At 42.9% G+C, this 19,559-nt stretch overlaps 1 protein-coding gene across 5 annotated transcripts in view; it reads right to left on the bottom strand.

The window, feature by feature from the left end:
* UBE2H (ubiquitin conjugating enzyme E2 H) overlaps positions 1–19,559 on the bottom strand; it is a 53,383-nt gene that overhangs the window by 26,123 nt on the left and 7,701 nt on the right. For 3 of the 5 annotated variants that reach the window (XM_080390705.1, XM_080390704.1, XM_080390702.1), the window contains exon 2: positions 4,084–4,224. The exons of the other annotated variants lie outside the window; for them this stretch is intronic. In XM_080390705.1, coding sequence (XP_080246831.1) covers positions 4,084–4,224 — 141 coding nt within the window. The remainder of the gene's footprint in view (positions 1–4,083; positions 4,225–19,559) is intronic. 5 annotated transcript variants of the gene reach the window in all.

Genomic DNA, 19,559 nt, shown 5'->3' with positions numbered 1-19,559 from the left:
CTTGCCAACCACTCACATTAAATGTTTACTCTCCTGCCCAGATCAGAGGAGCAGAGCTCGCTCCAGTCCCTGCTCTGACAAATGCAGGAGTTGATGAATTCAATCCTCCTTGGCTGCCTTAGGCGCTGTCAGATGGCCTCCCACAGCTACGATGCAAATTACGGCAATCTCATGTTAATTTGACTTGCAAGACCAAAAAACTCTGTGCCTTTGGAGAGATGGCAGAAGGGCGAGATTATGAGGCACTGTTACAGTGTGAAAAGAACAACTGTATTTCTCAACATTTAAAGGAAAGAATCAAAGCACCAGCGCTTTGGGAAGAAGGGAATACAACAGAAAGGCAAGAAATCTTCATTTCAAGTAAGGCTCAGTTAAGACAATTAACAGTGATGTTTCAGCACCCAAGCTTGCTGAAGAATTTGGCTATAAATCAGGGTTAATGGATTGTGAATAATATCCTACAGCAATTACCTTTAATCAATAATCTTAATATGAATTACAAGGGAAGCATCAGAAAAAAACAGAGCAGGCGAAAAATCAAAGGTTTGTCCCCACCTGAACTTCAGGCTGCTTCAGCTCTGTACCACAGAGGCTGCCCCCGTTTGCAGGAAGGGGACAATAGCGCAGAATATCTAATATAAGATCCTTAACATCACAGCAGCAAGCCTAGCAGAAATGCTCAGGCTAAGAGAAACTGAAACCAGGTTCCCTTTTACAACAAAGATTTTTTCACTCTGATGCAAAAGGTTTTCTGCTTTCAAGGCACAACATTTGCCCAGGAAGCTCTCCATATTGCAGCAATTATGCAGACCCCCTCACACCTTCATGGCACTGAGAAACAGGCACCCATATGTCTGGGCGCACACATACTTGATCCACCAGGAACGGTAACTGCCTGAGACCTACCACCAGAAACAATTCTCTGCTCAGATTAACCTCACATTACCATCTACCTTAGGTGCGTCACAAACTAAGAGAAGAGGCTCCTGTATTCAGAAGCGCCAATTCAACCCCAGCGGTCTGTGTGTGTACTTGTATACACAGGAGATGCAAGTCCCATCTGCAGGGTCCATCAGGATTTATTACAGTTCCTCAAGAACAATGCCTCCCAGATTGGACAGAGTTTTCCCACAGTGCCAGCTCCAAAAGACTTTGGATGCAATAACCTTCTTCCCTTCATTCTCATGGGTAGGGAAAAAAGTTTACAGCGGTTTGTTTTGGCTCAAGAGTTTTCTTGGTTCAGCATAAGCTGCTCTGCCCTACAGTTAAATGGCAAGTAGCTCACTGCACCTGGCAGTCACCCAAGACCAGCTCACAAAGGGCAGATCAATGCCTAACTGCCCCAAATGCAAGTGACTTTGCTGCTAAAAGCCAGTGGGCATCCCTGGGAAAAGTTACATCCCTACAGGTTTGCGGAGAGTAGCTTAGCATCGAGGTACTGCAGTTTGCTTCAGACCTGATGCTAAAGGACACTCACCACCAGATCTTTTCACATCACCCATTACCCTGACAGTAAGTTTTTAGATATAAGCTCGATGGAGTTTAAGTTCCTTTGAAAATGCATGCACTTGTCTAACCTAGTCCAGGTTCAGAAACAGGCTCTTACACAAACCCACCATGTACTATGATGCCCCCGAGTGAAATCTTTAATACTGAAGTATGTTAACACTTACAGCAGCTTCGCAGATCAGGTTAAATACAAATGGTTTTACTTACGACTAAATCAAGTACCACTTAATAAAAAACAGCTCTCCCAGCCTGATCTTCAGAGTGAGCTCCTGAGCAGCTGCAGCTTATATGCTCTTTGGCTCAGCAAGTTAATACCAACCATAAATTAAAGCAGAGCTTTCTGCAGTCAGACTCAGTCCTAGCATTCCCAAGTTCAAAAACAACTATTAGTAAACAGTGCCATATTTGAATGTTTTTCCTGTTATAGCAAGGACCTAAAAAGTCCACCAAGTGAGTTAGGTTCATGAAAAGGATACATACTGGGATGCAGATGCAGAGTTTGGGAACAACCACTTCACTTATTAACATGATACCATAGTTTGAAGACAGACTGAAAACACAGCAGATTTCAGCAAGAAAGCCCTTGTATCAACATAGGGGAAACCTCTAGAAATGCATTAGCAGAACTGAGGAAGCTGAGGAAGCCCTCTTTCCTGGCCATGAGGTGAATTCCACATGAGCTCTCACTTTCTAACACAAGTGGGGTGAACCAGCTTTCCTTTCCCTTTCCCACCAAGTTTTTTCTGATGGTAGAGAAACCCAGGAATTTGGAACCTCAAAATCTCACTAACAAAATGATTGAGAGCACTAACGACAGAAGTGCATGGAGCAATTACAGAAAGAACATTTACACCCTATGAGATCTTTCCACCTCCAGGAAGTCTTCAGAAAAGGAAACATTAATTGCATAAGCTTGGGACTTCAGGAAGACCGGGAACCCAAGGCAGACCTGAAGGCTTCTCAGTCTCAGGGAGTCTACCAGGGAGCCCTGTAGCCGCACAGGGGAAGAGCAGAAGAGACCTGACACATTTGGAGGACAGTCTGGACCACATTCCCAAAGAAAACTCCATGATGGCTCATGGCAATGTATCTCAGAGTAAAGAACACGGGCTCAGACCCAACTATTTTCTCAGCTCAAATTTTTTCCATAAGGCAAAAACCTTACAACCAAATCCCAAATGAATCCTGTTCCAAACAATGCTATCAATTAATCAGCTGTCTCAGATCCAAAAAAAGAGTTGCCAGTCTGGAGACCCGCAAGACTTAAGGAACCCAGCTGTGCCTAGGGCACAACGAACCTCCCCTTCCACATTCAGAGCTAGACAGGGCCTGGTGCTGGATTCTGCAGGCAGCTCCCTGGAAGGAGAAATGCTCCAGGTCTTCAGTAAACTGAGTACAGCTTCAGGAAGCCCCAGGAAAAAAGCATACAAGAATTTGGAGCATGATTTCCACAATCAGCATGACCAGACTGTTCACAGCAGCCCTCCCCGCCCCATTTCTCCCAGGGTAGCTACGTTTGTGTCCAGGATTCCCATCCACCTCTTTCATCAGCTACTGACGTAAAGCTGTGCAGAAAGCACACCTGTAAGCGCTCAGGAGATCAAACATGCAGTCAGCATTTATGGGGAAGACCAAAACCCCCTCACCTTGTTTTAGTCTGCTCTGTCCAGATGAATTCCTCTATGCCCACACTCTCTCACACTTTTCATTATTCAGGTTTACAGAAAGAGAACAAGCAGTTAATGGATAAAGACTTCTAACATTCTCGATTCTAGTGGCAATCCAAAGACTTTTGAATTCTCAATTCTAGTGGCAATCCAGTGGTTCATACTGGTACAAGCAGTCTGCCTTGTTTCCACAGCAGGGCACACGGCTACACAGTGTCTATTGAGGGTCAAGATTACAGAGCTACAAAACCGACCTGTAACACATCACATCCACTAAAATGTTTAACAAAAGTACAACCAAATCCCTTTCAAGACTCTCAGCTTGCTACTACTAGTCTAGGTGACTTACGGCCCTGCTGCTTTTATCTCCTTATCATCTCAGTATACTAATTTGACTTTGTGTCAAACATAGCCAGTGTAAAAGTCTAAAGAAAAGAGCAAAATCCAGATACAAATCAGGTTTCTAACAGATCAGAAGTTCAAAAGCTTTACCTTAAGATGACAGAAACTAGAAGGGAGTCCTGAGGACCTGAAGATAAATTACCTTAGTCCAAACACTATTAAAGAGAATTTTAATGACAGTTAAGTGTTGAAAATATTTAGATGGTGATATGGAAAGCAGGCTTATTTTCAAATATCAGTTTAGAAGGGGTTGCTAGGAGAGAGACAGAAGGGAATTTTTCTGCAGCTGATTACAGACTCCCTATATAGTGCCTGAAATGTGCCAGAAGCGCAAAGGCCAACCATGCCACGTATTAGCATTACAGTAACATCCACAGCCCCCTATCAAGATCAAGGCTCTATTGTTCAGGGTTGAGCTTGTAGGAAATTGTTTCTTCAGTCAGAATGAAAAGTGATTTAAAGCATTTTGCCTATTCTGTGTCGGGACAAAAAAAACACACAAAACCTTTCAAATCTGGAGAGTGAGAGACTGCCCAGCCATCAGTCAGAAATAGACTGGCCACTGTGGATTTGCCTGTTCCAAGGTCGAGTTCCCATTCCCTCATCCTGGTGCGGGGCCACCCACCATCGTAGGATTGGATCTCCCCTGCAGTAATAAAAAAGAAATTTGTTAGGATCTGACTTTGCACCCAGATCTCCCAAAATCCCAGATGAACATCACAGCCAACAGATGGCTAGTCTGTTTGCAGGGTTGAGTGGCTTTTTCCTGGCAAACATTTAGCCTGAAAAAAAATCCCTTCATTAAGTTTCTTTAAAATTAACATAAGTTATAAGCTTGGGTAAATCAGTTTTCCAGCTAAAAATATTTCACTGAAAATATTTTTGCAAGCATAGTGACACAAATGGCCATAAGCAGCCTGCCCCAAAGAGGCAGACAAAGCAGAGAGCTGGAATACCCCAGGGAAAAATAAAGTTGTATATTTATCTATGTACGTATCAATACAAGTTGCAGATAGGTCAATGCGGTCATTACCAGAAAGCAAGTCATGGCCTTCTAAGGATCTCTGTCATGTCTTCTCTTACTTACAGAGACTTGTCTACAGCTATCTTTCCAGGTAAAGGATCTCACCAGAGAAGATACTCTGAATTTGAGGGGAAAAAAACTTAAGACCGCACCTATGTACATTTAAAAAACAGAAAACACCCAGCTCTGCCACCTAAGCAGTTGAGAACCCATCTTTTGAGAAAATAACTTGCCATATTTTGTGACAAAGGGTGTTTTAAAAATGAGATTAATACAGTTGATTTGTTCCTTCATGAAGAGTTTTGCAGGCAGTGAGTGCCACTACACCACACGTAATGGAAGTGCAGCCACTCCAGCTGCTTGTGGTACAGAAAGTACTGCTCTGCTTGTTTGAAGCATCAGAGGTGTGAATTCTTAAGTATTTGCAAGCAGAATTTTGCAACATAAATAGCCTCTAATATTGGGACCGATCGTTACTCATGTTTATTTTCTTACAAAGACAAACGAGTTCCACTCTAAGAAACACTTACACAACCTGCAGTTACCTATAAGGAGCCCTATGATTTAGCAGCATTACCAGTTACACTGATGCGTGGGCAGCAAAAGGGCAAGTTCAGCTCAGCTGCCTCCCTACCTCCAAGCCTTCATAAGCTGCCTTGCCTGCTCTAAACTCCCTGCCTTTATTTGACACAAGTTACCCGAGGTGCCAGCTGTGCACGTGAAACCACAGCCAACACTAAGACTTTGATGCTTTAAGCATCAGGAGTATTCTTACTTTCCTCAAGTAAAACTTGCATTTAACTTTCTTTACACTTCTGTGTCTATCTCTGCAGCACACCAGAAGAAAGGACACTTAGAAGCAAAAAACATTGTAAAGGAAAAAAAGCTCTTGTGATTTCTTTGAGCAGCAAGAGGCAAATTTAGTCACCCTGTTTGTAGCAAACTTCTTGAGAACTCCAGGCTAAACCCATTCAGATTATTCAAATCCATCACTTTTCCTCCAAGCTAGTTATTCTCGTTGCCACAGGGCACCACTCACAGTTTCCAGTTTCAAGCAAAGGGGTTTTCTAGCACCAGAAACAGGTTTGCTATTTGGCAAGGATGCTGTGTTGCACAGTTTCTGGTGTCTGTATCTACAGCCCCATGGTCTGTACCAGCCCCCAAAAGGGAAGACACCACTGGGGCAAATCTCAATCTCCCTTTGTCTGAACTGGGCTTGCCCAGGAATCTCGGTTTTGGAAGACACAAAACTCACTTAAATCCTACAACATAAATAGAAGGAGGACAGCAGGTCACTTGCAGACAGTCATAGAAAGCTCTGAAGACAACCAGCTTTCCCATCCCTTGACCCTCCTTACTGCTGTGACAAGTGAACTGGGGACAGCATTACACAGAAGTGGTTTCACTTGTTGCAAGATGACGGCCACTTATGATTGCAGCCAAATATGCTCTGGAAGCAGTAAATGAGTAACTGAACAGCAACCTGCACTTGGTTGCTGAGTTTTTATTTTACTGCATGCAAGCATTTTCTTGTTAGAAATGCAGTTTTGCTTTAAAAAAAGCCCACCTTACCTCTTCTTTACCAGATTTTAACAAACTGAAATGAAAAACCACACAAGAGGATTCTTAAGTTGTTCTGCATGCACCCTTCACAATTTCACATCAAGGACAGCAAATTTGCCCAAGATAAACACCCTAGTCACCAGCAACCCATCAAAAGGCACTTTCCTAGTGCAGCCATATGCACTGAAAGAAAGGCACCTTGCGGGTGCGATCAGGGTTTCTGGGAGAAGAACCTGCTGCTCCAGCAAACCCTCCAGTCTGGCTTGCTTTCTTTGGAGCTCTCGATGATTTATGTCTGGCCGTTCTCCATTAAACTTTGTGCCAAGAAACTGGAGTAATAAGGAAAAGGTAGAAGGAAAAGCCAGCCTTCCCCAGAAGACACTTTGCATACAAGTTGCCTGCTATAAGCCAATTAGAAACTCAAGTCAGCATTTTTCCTACACTCCAGGCTTCAAACCTGGTCTTCCCTCACCAGAAGCAAAGGGAACCACCACAAGAAGACAACAAGGTATATCTCATACCACATTGGATTGAGTAATACTGCCCTTTTCCTTCAGGAAACAAATTAATTCATTCCCACCCCCCCAACTCTGTGCTGTTCCCTGGAGAAGTTTCAGCTTGTTTAGAAAAAGAAAAGAGCAGACAATACATATGGGTTGGGTTTTTTTCCCACAGAGAAAACAGATTGGAATAAACTTGTTTAAAACTACATTCTCAAGCTTGCACTGGATGGGTCAACATTTGATTGCAGCAGTGGCACCAAAAGCTCCTTCACAATCACATTAGACAGGAACACAATCAGCATCATTTTGACAGCAGGTAACGAGCGCCATAGCTAAACTCCAGTTTTGTGGTGCTGATTACTGTGCAATTCATTTGCATTTACAGACAAGAAAGAACACCACATGTACAAGCATCAGGCCCCCGCTTTTCGTTATCATTAGCCCCCACACATATCGTTATTGTTAGCCAAGTGCAATTCAGGATGAGAACACGTATGGGCCCAGGGTGACACCTTCTGATTTGCATGGCAGCAGAGCTTTACTTGCAAGATGACTATGTTTTGGTGCTATGCGTGGTGCTGACCAGTCCCAGGAGCAGCACGTTGGAAGGAAACAGCTTGAAATCACTTAAAACCACAACCTACACAAGGGTTGCTGAGGTGCTGCTTGAGAAAGGCAGGGAGATGTATTAGTCAAGGTGAGAAGAAGCTGGCACACAAGAGTTTTAAATGTGAAAGGAAAGGACTAGACTTGAAGAAGGGGAGTTGGAATAAAGTTGTGATCAGTACAGCTTAAGTGATGTTCCTGTGCGCGACCATAACACAGTATAGCGTTGCCTCCACTAGCACAATTTCTTTGAACCTCAGTAAAACAGGACACGCTAAGATGCATGAGAATTTAAATACAATTAGTCTGTAATTATAAGCAACTGTCAGTTAGCAAACTCCTTAAATGGATCCTAGCTGGAGACAACTGCACAGCTGAGGAAGGCATCCTACCAGAAAGGACTGGCAAGGAAGACAATGTACAGAGCCATGATGCAGGAGCACAAGGCCTTCGGCTTCTCTGGGATAACCGGAGAGGTGAAAACATCCTCATGATATGATCGCACTGGCCTCCTCTGACCTGCTGCTTGACCCTCCCGGAAGAGTTCAATACAAGCTGCTCGCCTGGCGTGAACAAGGTGGAAGTACCCAGGAACCTTGTGCTTTCAGCCAGCCACCAAGCCAGAAGCCACAGAATTCACTACACTAACATTTCAAGTCAGTCACAGGGAAAACCAGAGTCACATCCAGAAGCATCAAAGACGACAGCAGTAGTAGTTTACATGGCCATACATCTGTCTCTAAGCTAAACCACTAGATATGATATTTGCATTGCTACAGCTTCCATCAAGAGAAGTTTGTTACCATGGTGACTGTACATACTGGTGGGAATGGAGTATTTAATGTACGAATAATAAACTTCTCAAGCAAGTGAGAAATTTCAAGTGCGTTTTAAATGAAATATCAGAAGGAGAAAATACAATCATTTATTTTCCCAGCTGCACTGGGTACAATTGATTTCCTCTTTGTGAGGATTCAAGAAGTGCTGAAATGCTTCTGAAAGAGAAACCATGGTTGTAAAACCACAGAATTGAGAGCATGACCCCAAACACATGCTAGACCTGACACCAAGCCTAAGATTTAACTGCGTTTTGGGGGCTGTGCCCCACTTGTTTTACAAGAACGTACCAAGTCTGTTAAAAGCAAAATGTTTTTCATGTGTTCATGCAGTTGGAATGCTCCACTAATTTAGACTTCCCAAAACCATGTATTATTTTAAGATGCAGCCTTTCCCCTCAAGTTTTGTTTTAGGTTTCTGGTAGACTTTACCGAAATGTGGGGGGTTTTTTCACTCCAAGAAACCTACACAGTCATTTAGAAACTGCAGGCATGTTGAGCCACCTCAGCAACTGCAACATAAAACCCAGAACATACAACCAACCACTCCTCAGGCTGTAAAGCCCTTGGGACAAGACATGTTTGTAGTCAAAGCAGACAGATGCAGAGGAGGTCAGCAGCTGAGCTCTGGCAAAAGTTTTTATTTAGGAAAACACCTAGAAGTATCTTAAGTTCTCAATTTTAAACCAGATAAAGAATGTAACGGGAGGAAGGAGAAAGTGTCAAAGCAAGTATTTTCATTCTGCTAAATTCAGTTGCATTCTGTTGAACATAAGCTTCATTTTAACATGCATGCTTAAATTTAACATGGAGCAGTTACCAGTTATGGAACCAAGACCCCATCCTCTTTGCTCCCCTTTAGCAGGATCTTTTCTTGCCTGCAAGGGATGCCAAATTGGGCCACAGAGACTCACTGAGGGGATGCTGATACACTGCATTGGCTTAAGCTACATTATAACACTGAATTGAGAAAGTGTTAAATAATGGGAATCCTGAGAATTGTTTTAATAAACACTTCACACAGGGATGTCTCTTCAACAAAAATCCTGAAGTCCTCTCTTTGCACAAACTCACTCAACCTTAAACCATTAAAACATGGAGGGGGAGGACAGGACACATTTAAAGTTCTGTGTAGGATCCCACTCCATTATCACGATGGCTCTCCATGGCCTGCCAGGAACATAATTCAGCGGGACTTTTTTTTTTTTTTTTCTCCCATGTACAGGCACCACAGAGGTGAAACTCACCAGGAAATGCTGGTTTAGTGCAAAAACCCTGGCAACACACCAAGAGCTGGTCCATGTGATAAGCATATGCAATGGGAGCAAGATAGTTAGTTGCATGGGCTGCCTTTTTAACAAGTACAGAAGGGTTTGGCAATGTGACTGGGAAGATAGCTGTGGGGCACCTACTTAAATGTACTGCCTCCACTTGCTTTAAAATTTGATCTATGGAAGAGGCTTGCTTTGCTGACCTTTGCTATCAACCTAATGGAGCAGAGGATCTGAAATATCAGAACAGAAACAAAAGACAGCTGCTCCATAAGCACCTCTTACACCAAGGGTACTGAGCTATCTCCAGCATAGTTCCTTCCAACCCCACACCAGCAGATGCAAGAGTACGTGGAAATACTCTGTGAGGTATTTCTTGCTTACTGAGGCGACACCTGTACTGGGCTTTTTTTAAAGGATTTTGTTAAACCACAGTCTTCAGAATTGAGACAGCAACAACTATTTGAAATGCCAGCTAGAGCAAGCTGTGCTTAAACTGTAAGTAAGACTCAGAGCCTAGAGCAAGCATTGATGTGGACAGTGCCAGTGAAAATTAAGAAGCACTGGTCCTCTTGAAGCTTCTTCAACTTTAAGCATTCAACAACAATTAATGTCCTCAGCTTACATGCTTAATATAAAAAAACCCTAGTAGTAAACTGCCACCCATCTGGGTGTTTTCTGTACCAATGAGAACAGCAATGAGGTCTCTCAAAGACATCTTCTCCCTCTGAAGAACAGGGCACAACTGACATTTGTTTGTTACAGAATATTTTGCTACTTGAGCCAGAAGTTTTAGCACTTCAGAGCCTTCCTGGAGAAGGGCTGTTATCTCCCAGTCCTCAGAGAAATGAGCTTTAAAACAAATCTCAGAAACCACTGGTATTTCTATAGCATGGATGTAGGAAATAAAAGCAAACTAAACTTGGAAATTAAGCTAGAGATTAGTACAATTCCCTTGACCTGAAGTAATACAGGGGAATAGTCATTGTGTGGCTTCAATTCAGACTTCCCACCACCTGTAACAGCCCAATTTGAAGTAACACACAATGCTCTACCAGATACAGGTGCTCGTTTCAGGGTGGATCATGCCCTGAGGCACCTGTGGATTTCTGTTCCTTTCAAACCACGTTATAAAAAACACATTTTTTCAAGAACAAGTTAAATTCTGCTTCTGCTGATTCTCAGGTTCAGCAGACAACACACTGACTGGGTGACTAGTAGGTGGAAAAAAATTATCAGGGTGAACATCACCCCTGGGGCTGTCAACCTCTTGCCTATGCGAAGGGGCTTACACTGCTATGTCCATCAACAAAATGTGGTCATTAACAAGTCTGTTGATATAGTATCTAAACCTCATAAGGGCAGTGATGGGAAACCCAAGGCCACTATGCCTTTTATGGATTGCTTTTAAAACCATGAGGATTGGATTTGTCCTCTTCTCTGTGCTACAGCAAGGAGTCCTGACAGAGCCTGCCAGAACTTCTGGAGGAATCAGATTTGCTCCTCTCCTCCTCGGTTTTGTTAAAAGGCATGTCAGGAACAATGTTTTAAAGGAACACCTCAGACAGCATTTTATACACGATGTTGTTGGGTATTTTAACACAAACGATCTGAAGTGCAGAGCGAGAGATGACTTTATTCTGTATCTGAATCACAGAACCAGTGAAGTTACAACAGCCACAACCACAGTTTCCAACACAGACCATACACTGTCTTCTCTCAAACCAAAGCAGGGGAGGGGGGAAGTGATTTAGGAACAAGCACCTTTCAGACCTTGGTTACACACAGCAGCTGAAGCTTACAGACACTGTTTTCCTTCTTTCTAGGTCACCTGCAGTATAAAGGGAAAACACCAAATAGTCCCATACACCAGGAAACCGCAGTTCAGTTTTGTTAAAACTAAAAAGTGAAGGAGCTACCTGCATGCTACAGTTTTGCACACAAATGCCTACAACAACCCAATATGCCATTGTCATGGCTATTAAATCAATTATCCCCTTTATTCTTACTATGTAATGAGAGCAATGGGACACTGTAGCCTATTTAGTGCTTCCTCAACAGATTCCATAAACAGATCCAGCATCCCAGTTCTGGCTATAAACAGACCAGATACATAGAACAAGTGGTTTTGCCTTTTTTTTTTTTTTTATTCAGTTCATTTGGCCATCTGTATTTAAAGGTTTAGTTTATAAAGACAGACCTATCACTCTGCTTTCTACCTACTCCCAGCCCAGTTGGCTTACACTGTATGTATTGGTCTTGAGAAAATACTGATAGACAGGTTTCCAAGATTAAGCAGAGGATTGATACATGCTATTTCCCATCCATCAAGCCGCTCTTAACTGCAAACATGGCACAGTTCTGTCAGTTAATCACCAAACCATTTGTAAAAAGTTCACTTCTTTATCAGCCTTGGAAATTTAAGAAATAAGGCTGGTGCTTCCATTAGTCTCAGCTATTCCTCTTGCATCTAGCTCCTACCATTGGCTTTTGCACCAAGAAGTTAAATACTTGCCTGGAACAAGTATTTTTTAAAAGTCTCAAGTGTTTCCTAGGCGTTTTTTGCCTTTCCCAAAGGATTAACTGCACAGGATTTTCCTGAAGTCCAAGGTATAAAGATACATTGTGTTCAAGAGGAAGATATGAAAGAGCCATACTGGAGACTAACAATGATCCCCACACGAGCTTCCTTGTGCAACGGAAAGGCACGCTTTAGGGACGCAGCAGAAGGCTGCCAAGGACGGAGCCTAACAAAGTGTTTGGGGCTTTGTTTGTAGATGTGAATGCACCAGCAGGCCTGAGCTCGCCAGCCATCAACAAAACCGCAGCAAGGCAGAGCCGGGGTGGCACCGATGCCCAGAATGGAGGGTGCCTTCACCCTGGGACACTCGCCACACTACATTCAGTCATGTCAAATACCTTTTTTTTTTTTTCTTTTTAAAACAGTTTCCAGGCTTTGAAGACTAGAGCTTTGTTCAGCAGCTGCACCAGAAGCAAAAGCAAGTTGTCCAGGCTACTTCTCAAGCACCGTGGTGTTCTCCAGCTACGTGAAGTCTCCAAATTCAACATCTTGCAGGAAAGCAGGGGTTCATTAAAGCCGCTCTAGCACAAGTGACACCGCCACAATTGGAGGAAGGGAAAAAGGCAGGTTTTTTTAATAACATGACCAGCAGAACAGCAGAGGGTGTTATTAAAACACAGGATCACACAGTCCTCATTGCTGCGGCCAGGCAGTTTCCTCTGAAAAAAACCTGTGAGCCATACAGCTGGAGGGAGACTGGGAAATTTCCCTGGAAGGGTTTGGAAGGTGCTCTCACAGCTGGCCATTTTCAAGCTCTTCAAAGCAAAGCTTCCTACCCAGCAGAAGCACCAAATCCGCTTGGAGAGGGGGACCAGGACACAAGAGCAAGTTCGTACCTGCTGGAGTCAGGAGCTCCTCATCACCCAGCCCTTTTGCTTCTGATCCAAGAGCTTGTTCTAGCACATCTGCTCAGGCTTAATTATCCCCCTTCCCTCTCAACTCCCTAATGAGAGGCACATCAGTTATCTGAAGGCAGAGCCCAGGGGAGTTTTACAAATTAGCCATCCCAATTTATGTCCACGTATTTCTGATAGCTGCAGGAAGAACACTTGCCTCAAGGTTTCCTGCAGGAATAACAATAACTGAAGTTTTTTATGTGGATCAAAAATAAAAAAAACACCAGTGAATTTAAAACTGAACTTTGTAATCGAGCTTTGCATACATCACCATAACACAAGCCATACTATCAATATAAATCCTATTGTTAGACCACTGCTATTCCCAGCTTTTAGACTGTGTTATTGAGCTTTGGAGAGTGAAAGCAGTGCTTTCTTCTAATTAGTTAAATTCAGCTGAAACAGAAGATTCCTTGACATCATCTGTTTGGATTACCATTATAGAAGGGACAAAGGAACACTACTACAACTGCACTAAAAACTAATTAACACAGTTCAGTCGTTAGCGAGTGCAGCTGCCTGAAAAGTGGGATTTTGTCACTGAGTTTGAAGTATCTCCTCCTTCAGAGGTGAGCTGAAAAAAAACCCCAAAGCTTCCCCCACTACAGAACAAAAAGCCTAGTGCTGACCTCCACCAGATGCTCTGAATTACAGGTGACCTCCAGCAGACCCAGCGAGGGTTTCAAAGACACACATTTATCACAGCCTTCTTTAATAAATCAGAATTAAGCAGACTTGACACACTTTAAGCCATTTTAGATGACAGTATTACTAATCCACAGCAAACCCCCAATTAACCAGTGTGCTGCTGCAAATAAACAGAATCCCGAAACAACCAAGGAAGTTAAGAGCTTGGAACCGTAGAACCAGCGCACTGTTTTCAGTAGCCTTGAAATTTTCTGTTGTACTGTCAGAGTGACTTATTTCCCCACCCCCCTTTACTCATCTCTACCAACTTGACAATTTTAGAAGTGTGGGGCTCAAAAGAAAGGGGGTGGGAATGTTCCCTACTTGAGATGTCTTTTAAGGTTGGTGAGAAAAGTGCTTCCCCCTTCACTCTGAGCATGAGTTATTCCTACCCCCAAAACTGCGCAGATCTCCAGCAGTAACCAGAGTTCAGCAATCCACAGCTTTTGGGCTACAGAGGCAGCCAACTGATACACAGGCAACCAAAAACCAGACAGTTCTCTTGGTCACCTAGAGCCACTGCGAACCCTAGTCAGGACTCAAGCCCATCACCCACAAGGTGGGAAAGCTCCATGTCCTATTACTAATTCAGCAAACTACCTGTGCCTTTGCCTACAACTCCGTCTCTACTTCATACAGTATTATTCAGGAACTTTGCAAACAAGCCTCAGTGTTGCTCCTGCTCTGTGTGATTAAAAAAAAAAGCAGCCAGGGATTTCACCCCTCATCTTCAGCAGATGTATGACTGATAATAGGGCACAGCCCAAACAGACATCTCAGAAATAGGGACTAGGCAGGAGGTTGAATACAAAGCCTCACACTTCTGGCTCATATGCTAAATTTAGTCCAGTCTGGTAATGACCTAAAAAACAGTTGATGTGGGTTTCTGTGACGCATGTGGTAGCCTGGTCAGCTCCATTCAGTTCCTAAGACAAGAACCTGACGCTACAAAGTCCTGATGCCTTTTGGGTGACTTCATGAGAAGGGAATGATGAAAAGTAGTTATCAGTTCACACCTCTATACAATGGTTGATTGACACAAGCAGCTTCAGCTTCTGATCCATCCTGTATCTTGCAAGAATTAGGGGAACATTCTCCCTCCAGGTATTTTACATGCTCTTGACCACATTTTTTTTTGTATTAAGGAAAACTAGCAAGAGAAAACTAATATCACTGATAATGCAGACTTATTTGCAGAAGTATATAAAACCTGCCAGCTCAGGACCCTCTATCCTTTAATGAGTTTTGCTGCCATTTGAAGCACCTTGTAAAGAAGAGCAAAAGCTTTCAGCATCATAACACCATACACCTGCCTGTGCAGCCTCTTCCTGGGTGCTCAGCAACAGATCTCCCACTGCTATCTGAAATAAAACCTAGAGGATTATGAAGTTCACCTATCTTAAGACTTGCTTCTTGTGCCTTCCAAGACTGAAGAAAACTGGCAAGAGGCAGCTGCACACAGAATATCCTGAAGTGTCCTAATTACACTGAACTTCAGGTAGCAGCAAAGATACCTGTGACTTTGGAAGCCACCAAGAGGCACAGAGGACAATTTAAGGACTCACTTGCTACTGAGCTGAATTAACAACAAAAACCAAAACCCACCAAACACAAAACAACACTAATGCAACTCCTGACCCTGAAGAATCCTATTGCGCCCCTGCCACAGAGCGCAGGAAGCCCCGGCAAACAGACAAACTGAAGTTCAAAAAGAAGAAACTACATCAAATGCAATATTAATCAGCCAGAGGACTAAAACTTTTGGCTCTAACAAGACAGCGATGCTGGTTCAGGCTCAAACCAGTCAGTTTTAACACAAGCTGTTCTCATACATGATCCCCATTTATGCAACCAACTCCAGAGAAAAACTAATGGAGGAAAACAGTTTGTAAGGCCCCAAAGCCACGTGCACATTGAGAAGAGGTGCCAGCAGCACCTGGACTCTCTCAAGGCAACTTTGCACGACAGCCTCAAATCTCTTTCCCTAGAATCCCTACGCAGACAATAACCCCACAAAGCACATTTCTTGCTATGACTGAACAGGCAAATCTTTGCTTAACCCTGAACTTTTTCTGATGCATTGCACTGAAGTGATGGAAGATTTTTTTTCTTTTTCCAGAGAACTGACATTTAAAAAAAAGATACAGCAGGTCAGCATGAAGAGACAGTTTTTCAGCAAGCAGAAGTCACTGTAAAGGTGAGGCAAGGGACGGCACCTGAGGATCTGCACAAATCAACACATGTCCACAGGAACTGATGCAAAGCAGCTCAGGGAGAGGAGCTCCCACATTGGCCTTTGATTGCTCCAAATCCTAATGCAAGAATCTCATCCTCTAACTTTAATGCATGCCGAGAATCAAACACACCCCTCTCCTAAACAATCTATACTCTAAATCTTAAAACTAAGTTTAACAACAGAGGATGAGCAGATAGTTTACTTGTCCAGTGGTCAATAAGCTTTGCAGGACCGAACGTCAAGTTCATTTCAGTGGGTCAGCAAATTTTTCTACTTCTTTCAAAGCATATGCACAATCATGACATGCTTTTAAATGCAAAATAGTGCCTCCTCATGGATGCAAGGGCTTAACATTATGAGTACATTATTACTAATAATTTCAAATTCTATTAATATTTATTGTTTCATTTGGCAAGATACAAGTCTCAGTATTATGCTGGGTAAATTCAAGTACTGACCAATAACTAAAACAGGGTTCACAGTTTAAGTGACTTGCTGAAACTGTGGAGGTATATTTCTTTGGTCTTGACTTAGCCACAACTAGTGTTTTGACATCCCCTCTCCCACCCCAGTTGCTAATGCTGTGGCTCTTCTCCATGTGTAAAATGCACTGCTCTTGCATTCTGCAAAGTTAGCAGAGCATGGCTATTTACTGGCAAAATCTACTCCTTGATTCAAACAAGGCAAGTATTTAAACTTACCTGTTCGTAGCAACCTTCTGGTCACACTGCCAACATCAAACAAAAGAAAACATGGCAGAAACCAAGAAGTAATAAAAAAACCCAAGACCTGGATTATGACTAACATAACTTTCTCAGCAGTCGCAAGCATGCCAGAATCTGTTTAAATCCAAGACCTTGGATAACAGTTCATTATCGTGGCCACAAGTTTTAAAAAAATATGAAGCAGCACTAGCCGTAAGCTCACTTGCAGCGTGCAGTCACTCCTATCAGCCACGAGAAGGGTGAGTTAACACCTCCTCGCATACCTTCCCTTTCAAGGAACGCAGACTCCAGTACTAAGTTACAAGGATCTGATTTCTGACATCTCAACTTTTCAACCAAGCGTCCTCGTTCCCCCGCCCCCCAGTCTCTCAAAGCTACATTCTCCTCTTGGGATCTAAGCTTACCCCAATAACCGTGTATGGATTCCTCCTCTAGGCCAGGAGTATTAAGTTACCTGCGATGCCAGGCCTGTTAAACACTGATCATTTAGCATCCTTATTTTCAATGCTCCCCTCATTTCACAACTGACACAGTGACAGGTTGAAAGCCTTAAAAGAAAGAAAAGAAAAAAAAAAGTAGGAGGTGCCTTCAGTAGCACCAAGGAGTAAGTTAGTATAACCATGCTGAGTCACATCACAGTTAGATTTGACATTTCCAGGGTAAGTGCTTCACTCCTAGAAGGATTGTTTCTTTATTTCATCCTTGTTTACTTTACAATCCTGTCATACAAATTAAAGGATTACAAAGCAAGGCCATCACCAAATTTTTTGCGGAAATCAGTCCACATGTCATTCTTGTCCAAGTGAACTGCAACCACCACAGCCAAGCACAAAGTAGATACTTTCAATAGTATTGCAATGCACCACTGTGGAGGACTGCCCCCAAGTACCATTGATATGGACACATCTCATGCAAAACATGAGGTCAGTATGAAAGCAGTCCAGTTATTGCAAGGTTTAAAACTTGCTTTGCTGCTACAGGAAACCAGCACTCTGCATGCATTCATATTCAGCTGTGTTGGCTTTGAAGATTTGAGAGAGAAGGTCAGTGAGTTTGAATTAATGGTATTAGACAGAAGAAAAACATAACTGGTTTCATTTGCCTTCAGCAGAAATGAGAGTTTAACAGAGCATTAGCTTCCACCAGCTTCCCCTAACGAAGCAGCTTTCATTGAATGTATCACCAGGGAGAAACCTCTCCCCACTCCTAAAAACAAAGAAGAAAAAAACAGGGGCTGGGGGTGGTGGTGGAGGACTTTCCCCAAACAAAACAGATTGGGAACAGCGAGGACACAAAAGCAAGTTTTGGACTTCATCTATCACCAACTCCATGCCATGTTCTGTTTCTCCAGGTTTCAAAAGCACCAGGTTCCTTCCAGTGCAGACCTCCCGTGGCTGATACTGTGTTTTAAAAAGCCAACAGCTCCCCACCCCAAATGGGTTTAAAAGCCAAATCTGGTTCTTTGGGGAAAAATAAATTAAAAAAAAAATTAAAAAATCTGGCTTTAAACCTTTCAGACTTGACTGAGCATGACTTAAAGGAGCAGCTTCATTTGCCCCTAAAAGCAAGATGAGTCTTAACTCTTCAACCGCGTCCACACTGGTGATTGAATAGCTTCATAGAACAGTTTTAAAATACCGTTTACCATTACAACTTAGAAACACTTTTTAAGAGCAAAATGATTTTCAACCTCTGGTCAGACCTCAGCAGACAACCTGGCCTTATGCTCTCATCCAGCTTTTCTGCTGCAAAATAACAGGCGTCTCATCGGACATTCGTGCCTGCACAGCTCCAGAGCATGCCTGATCCTGCCACCGTCAAGACAAAACAAAGCGACACAGGCCACCAAGAAATGCCAAAGTGCTTAAGTTGGTAATTTATCAATCTTTTCAACTTGGCATCTATTAACCTGCCATGCCAGAGGTTTATCAGGGACACACAGGCCTGCTCTAGTACCACACACCAAGTTTTAACTTTTTCAAGGGGTATGCTTGGTAACTGCATATTACCAGATCCTATCCCAAACCCTGCTTGGTTTTAGTCAAAAACTTAGACTTTATTGCCTGCCAGAGTCTCTCTCTCCCGTGCAAACATGCTTAAGCTTACCTTTCGATGTCTTACCTTGCTCAGGGGCTGGGAGCAGGCAGACTGGACACTATTCATTCTCTCAATACCATTCATTCATTATGCATACCACTACCTCATCCCCTCTTATTCACCTCCATTCACATATAGTCTGTCCCAACAAAGTCATTATAAAAGGTCCACAGACTACTGACTAGAAACAATCAGCTGTTACATGGAGAGTACCCAGGCAGTCAGGAAAGCAGCAATGATTTGCACATCTATAATTTACATGCTAAATCCTCCACCACTGCTTTCGCAGGAGAGCATGCAGGAGAGTGGGTGAAAAGCCCACTGGAATTTGGAAATAATGCAAAATTTATCTAACAATCAACTGTCAGCTTTTAAACTCAACCTTTCACAGGGGGTGACAAATGCTTCCAGGGTTAAGCTCCCCTAAAGGGCAGCAACTGTCATAAATGCAGACTTTTCCTAACAAAAACATTAACACAAATTTAAAACATTAATTTTTAAGGGAGTGTCACAAAAAAAAATTAAAGCCAGCTACAGCTAGATAGTGCAAGACATTTCAGAATAATCCATCCAGACACTCTATTTGTACAATCTCAAGAAAATACTCTATGCTTCTTTCTTCTAGCATTTAGTCCAAGGAAAGCACGCACAAGTGAAATGCAATCATTTCTGGAAAGCAGCATTTGACCCTCTGAAAATGATCAAGAATAGCTACCCCTTCTTCATACTGAGTCACTAATATCTGGAAGTCTACATCACCTCCTGTGCTTTCCTGTATGTGTATCAGGCAGAATATTACAGGCATGTTCAGTAATTCACAGTTTAAATGGGATTAGAGTTGACAGACCACCACCACCTCAGTTTAAAAGCAATACATGCAGATCCACCCCTCTACCCAATGTGAAGCACCCAATGCCAAGAAAATGGCCTGTGAGTGATCTGACTTCTCTTGGAAG

Source organism: Falco punctatus, assembly GCF_963210335.1.
Source record: "Falco punctatus genome assembly, chromosome: 6".
NCBI classification, from domain to species: domain Eukaryota; kingdom Metazoa; phylum Chordata; class Aves; order Falconiformes; family Falconidae; genus Falco; species Falco punctatus.
Note: the sequence above shows the minus strand (reverse complement) of the source record. Positions and strands in the feature narration are given on the sequence as shown.